The 5,885-nt window shown below is 28.5% G+C and overlaps 1 protein-coding gene across 1 annotated transcript in view; it reads right to left on the bottom strand.

The window, feature by feature from the left end:
• Positions 1–5,885, bottom strand: part of LOC111640521 (proline-, glutamic acid- and leucine-rich protein 1-like) — a 43,525-nt gene that overhangs the window by 11,894 nt on the left and 25,746 nt on the right. The window contains exons 7-9 of the mRNA XM_023386541.1: positions 4,373–4,457; positions 4,192–4,286; positions 1,246–1,356 (exon numbers count right to left, since the gene is read on the bottom strand). Of these exons, the coding sequence (XP_023242309.1) occupies positions 1,246–1,356; positions 4,192–4,286; positions 4,373–4,457 (291 nt within the window). The remainder of the gene's footprint in view (positions 1–1,245; positions 1,357–4,191; positions 4,287–4,372; positions 4,458–5,885) is intronic.

Here is a 5,885-nt window from a genome sequence, read left to right as displayed (position 1 = left end):
TGGCACTTTGTTTTGGGATCCCGGGAAATCTCGGGATAGAATTAATTATTTTTAAGATATACAAAATATCATGAAATCAAATGATATAATTATTTTTCATTTTTTAAAGTAATTTAACACGTTCTGCAACCTCCAAAATCATATTAATAATGCTGTATAAGATATATATTAAAAATTACCTTTGAATTACTTAGAAATTTTCACAAATAGAAAAAATTTATTAAAGTTTGCTGGAAACTGCATACAACAACAACAACAAAAAAAATGCTTTGAATTGAATTGAAAATTTAAAAAAAATGAACTTAGATCAAACTTGTAACTTAAAAGGTAATTTTCATTTTTTTAAATAAAACATAACACAAAATATTATTGTAAATTTTTATAATAAGATTTTAAAAAGCAAAAATGGTCGATATTACCATCATTCAATCTAATTCTTATTTTAGTAATGAAAAGTCCTGCTACTGAGAATGCCCTTTCCGATTCAATTGATGAGTGGAATCGTGTTTAATGCATTTAAGAGAAGACAGATGTTATGTGTTTTTTCACCCGTTGACTGGAAGATTTCTAGTTCGTTTTCTAGATTGTAGTACTTCTTTCACTCTCTAGTATTCTTGATTTGTCTACCTTGACTGCTTTAATAGAAACATCAAGCTTATAGCCCGATAATTTGGCAGTTCATTTGGCTTTAATAATCAGGTTTATGAAGAAAAACTTCGTACTTGCAGACTTTGTACTCGTTTGTATCCTTGGCCTATAGAAAAGTTAGTCACATCTGTGTGGAAGCTAACAATCATTATGCCTCAACACTTACCTTCTCCATCTTATTGTGTGTTTTCAGATAATGAGTACTGGATGCATACAGTACAGTAAATGGAACTTTATTGATAATTTCTGTGTACTTAGAAAAATAATTGAAGTGGCAACTACCAACTTCATTACACAGATTACATCAATAAATTGAATTTTGTCCACTCTCTCAAAGAGTACTTGTTATCCTCCAACAGTATAAAAACCTGAAACAATACAGATGGACAGTTCTTCCTTTGTTTCCAACTGGTGTTTCATACACCATAGTCTTTATATATCACCAGAAAAGTCAGGAGATTGCATGTCCAAATTTTCTGCAGGTCTTAGCACAGCCAATTTTTCTTTCTGATCTTAACTTCATAAAAAATACTCATCTCATCGACCTCTACTACCCCTTAAATTTAAAATTTATAGGTATTTAAAAACAAAACTTACCTAAATGGTTTACTGAAACTAACTGGACAAACATCAGAAGTTACATGCTGTAAGGCTCCAATTAAGAACTTCAAAATGTTATCACCGAATGGCAGAAGTAACTTTGAACAACTAAAAATGAAATATTTGAGCTTTAAACAAATTATAGCATTGGTCCAAAATATACTATAATTTTGGACAAATTATAACACATCAGAAATCTAAAATGAATAATCTAAATTAAAATACAATAACTGATTAATTCACTGGTAATCTATCTAATGACCAAGAACTAAAACAGTTACAAATTAATAAAATAATAATATACAAAAAATAAAATAACATTATCTTAATTTCTTTAAGTTAATTATTTAATAATAATAAAAAATATTTAGTGTAAAATAATTTACAGGAAAACAAGTGCAAAGTTTGGTATTGTCATTCCTCTGCTGTAAAATATGTGCTTGAAGCATATTTCATAATTAAAATGGAAAAGTGTCACTTGACATACATAGAATTAGATATAATTGATATAAGAGAAACAGTGAAAAATGTTAATTAATGAGACTTTACAACATTTTGAGCATTATTAATAATTCCAATGAATAAAATGTTTTATAAATACACATTTCAATTGTTTTTATCTTATATATAAAAACACACCTTTTCATACCATATTTTCCCAGTTTTACGCAGCATAAACTGGGAAAGACCAGCATGCCGGAAACCCTGGGATTACTGGCATGCCAGTTAAACTGCAACTAAAACATAAAATTAATCAATGTTAAAAATTACCATATTTACTCGCGTATAGGACAAGGTGTAATTTTAAAGATCAAAATTAAGAAAATTAGATTTATTAATACAATTCTAATTTTATTTCATTTAATGTTTGTTTAATCTTCGTCTACTTGTGATTAAACAAGTAAAATATCAAATGAACATAAATGCACACATTGTCCCACAAAAATTACTGGCATTTTAAACTTTAAGGAAAATCTTGTAAAATCGACAACATAATTTGTTTGTGTAAAGCCGGACAATCAAGAATCTTTTTTTGCCAATTCTTAACAGTCTAATCCACTCTCCATCAATTACACTTATGAATTTCTCCAAATTCTGATTTCCGAATAATCGTCTGTTTTTGCATGGGAATGGATTAAAACATATCAGGCTCCTGTGTGATTTTGAAATTTCAATCTGGAATTCAATTCAAAAGCTTTGCTTTTCCTATTGCTATTCATCTTTACTCCTGACAATATACAAGAATGAATCAAACAACCCAGATAAAATACTTTTGTTTTATACAAGAAAGTAAGCATCCAGTGAAAAATGCAAATACAAGGTTCACAAAAATTATTTGCAAAACCACAAAGAATCTTTCGCTCACACGTATAGGCTGACCTAGGAATTTGAAACTGTGATAAATGAATAAGCCCTTGTCTTATATGCGAGTAAATATACTAATTGTTAATTAAACATTAAAGAAAACATTTTTCAGATTACAATAAAATAACATTACAAATTAACCAACTTAAAATCTAGAAGAGAGTCTTCGTTTATAGTGCATAAAACAATTAATGACTTATTGACATTAGTAGTAGTAGAAGTTAGTCAGCAAGGGTGTCACCAAGGGGGGCAGCTGTCCCCCTATAAATTAAAAAAAATTATTTAAATGCCAAGTTTTAATTAAAATAATCTTCTCAGGCTTCTTGTAAGTTTAAAAAAAAAAAAATGTTTTAATTAAGATATTTCTTCTCCAATACATAGTAAATGATTAAAACTTTATGAATCATTTTTATTTTATCTACATACAATTCATATCCTCTATTAATTTATATCATCTTGCCCCCCTCATCCCATTGGCTTGTTAGTCATGTGGGTTGCACTGACCATTTACTTCGACCTTAAAAATAACACCTTCCTCTCAAATTTCATACAAAGCAGATGTTAATTAGTGTATTAGTTGAGATAATTTTCAGCCAACTTCTGAAATTTAATATTCTTATTTTGTGTTTTAAAACCAAATTACAATACAATAAATGTAAAAAAAACCACTTTCATCATCCCATGAGTATTTTATGTTGTTAGAAAAAGACTAAATGAAGAAATTAAACATATAATTTTAGTTTTTGATGTAATGCTGACAGTTTCAAAGTTTCAGAATAAAAACTCATTCATTTTTTTAATATGCCCTCTTGAAAGGGATCTATAACCTCACTTAAACTGACATTCCCCAGGATAAACCAACATACCGGTTTTTACCATACGGAAATATCTGATTTCATAATTTCCCCCGGACAGACCGGCATGCCAGTCATTCCGCAAAAATACAATACGTTTCAAGCACTTCTTTACAGTTCTAAGAAATATTTTTGACTTAATTTAAGGCCGTCTGGTTCAAGCCTGTAAATCAAGCTGAAAATGTTCATTAGAACTATAAAGACATCCCAAAAACATATGAAAAGATGTGTCTCATATATAATTCATAAAAATTCCAGCTTATGGTAGATTTAGTTTGTTTTTATATTCTGTACAATTTTGTATCAAATTCTCAATTACTTCAGTTTCATTCTGCATTGACAATTGCATAAAGCAAACTGTATAGATCTTTTACAGTATTGTAGATTCTGAAAAAATTAATTCAATATAAAAACTTTTTCTGACTTCTATAAATGTCTAAAGTATTATTTTTCATGAAATGTAAACCACAAAATAATACAAGTTACTTAGTTTGTCTTGTTAAGCCATTGTTTTGACATTAATGTTAACCAACTTAATAACTTAAAAAAAAACACATTTATTTTACAGAAAATATTTTTCAAACCAATGTGTGTCATTAATTAATTTTAGTTTATCAGATCAGTTCAAAATGTCAGTTTGGACACTACATGCTCATTGAATTTTAAAAGAAATTAGTTTGGAAAAACAGTAAGTGGCTTTACTCCCAAATAGAATTACCCTTACCTCATAATTAATCCTCTAAGCATCATAAGTGCAGAGCAATATAAGGACGGTAAAACAGAAATCAATATTGATATCATCGTAGACGACGCATTAAACTAAAAACAAATATTTTATTAAGTGAGAAAAATGAACATTTAAATGCTTCAAATATTATAGTAAATATCAAACAAAAGTAACTTACCACTTTATGATTAATGTTAAGAATATTGTGAATAACTAAAAGCAGTTCTTCGATAGGCACGTCCACTCGAAATGGATAATCTGTGCTAATATTAAAAAAAATAAGATTATTCTCTTTAGTTAATTTTGCCAAACTCTTTATATAAAAATTTTAAAATAATATTTAACAAAGTATCATAAAGCAATAAATGTACTAATGCTATTAACTTTAGAATGTTTTAAGTCAGTGGTTTTCAACCAGGATGCCACAACAACACTTCAGAAGTGTCACAAAATATAGTGCCGAGCAGTGCCGTAACATTTAGACATTTTACTAAAAGTACAAAAATCACAATAACTCTACACTGATAAAGAAGGAGTGCTGTAAAGGAAAAAATACCACTGTTAGAAAAAAATAGAAAAACACTGCTTTAAGTTAGTGTCTAACTTCAGCAAATAGTTTAGTTTGTAAACTTTTACAACAGAATAAAAAGAACACTTCACTCATAAGATTTTAATTTTATTAAATCAGTGTAATCTTCGATAGTTTTGAGATTATAAATAATTGAGGGTTTAATTGAGAAATTACAAATTAAATATAAAAAACCCAAAGCATGCTCAGCAGAAAATAATAAACTATAACTAAATCAACACCTGTTCACTCGCTGAGAGATTTATTCTTAACACAAACGTTTTCAATCCAATCAATGGATCATCGTCAGGTAAATTAGAACATTTCAAAAAATAGAACAACAAGTTCAAAATACAAAAAATATAAATATTAATAACGGATAACCAATATATTACTAACAGCAAAATAACGTTTTTAAATAATATAATTAATACAAATGCTGCTAAAATTATAAATAAAAATAAAATATTAAAATATAACAAATAAATTGTGTATACAAAATATTAATACTTCAAACTTAATAGACAAATCGATAACACTATATATTAATAATGCTTAATAAACTGTACGGAGTTTCTCAACTAAACTATACAGAGTTTTTTATATACATAATATTAAAGCTCCTGCTCTTATTTGAAGTTTTTAACTGCAAACTTCCATGCGGAAGGAAGTCCCTCGGCATCCCTTGCGTTGATGCAATTCCCTTTAAGTTTGCTTTTATAAATTTCTAATTTTTCGGCCGTTTTTGCCAAGGTCGGGGAGTGTATTTGTTTCAGTATATCTGCTTCATTCCATCTTACTATCGAACCCTCCGTTTGCGCCATTTGAGACAATACTGTGGCATTCGAACCTTTTCTCACATCATATCTGTGCTCTTTTATCCTTACCCCTAGATTTCTAGTAGTAACCCCAACATATTCTTTATCTATTCCTAACATCTGATTCTCGTATGGGATCTTATATACACCTGACCTATCCTCTTTTTTAACTATCCCTTTATCATTTCTAAGTATTCTGTACAAATTCGGAGCTCTTTTTAAGACTATTCTTGTAACTTTTTTATTTGCGATTTCTTTCATAATGCTTCCTAAGCGCTTGTTGTACGTAAATTTCGTGTATGTAG

This window comes from Centruroides sculpturatus, unplaced genomic scaffold (genome assembly GCF_000671375.1).
Source record: "Centruroides sculpturatus isolate CEXI.00-Female unplaced genomic scaffold, Cexi_2.0 scaffold1396, whole genome shotgun sequence".
Classification (NCBI taxonomy): domain Eukaryota; kingdom Metazoa; phylum Arthropoda; class Arachnida; order Scorpiones; family Buthidae; genus Centruroides; species Centruroides sculpturatus.
Note: the sequence above shows the minus strand (reverse complement) of the source record. Positions and strands in the feature narration are given on the sequence as shown.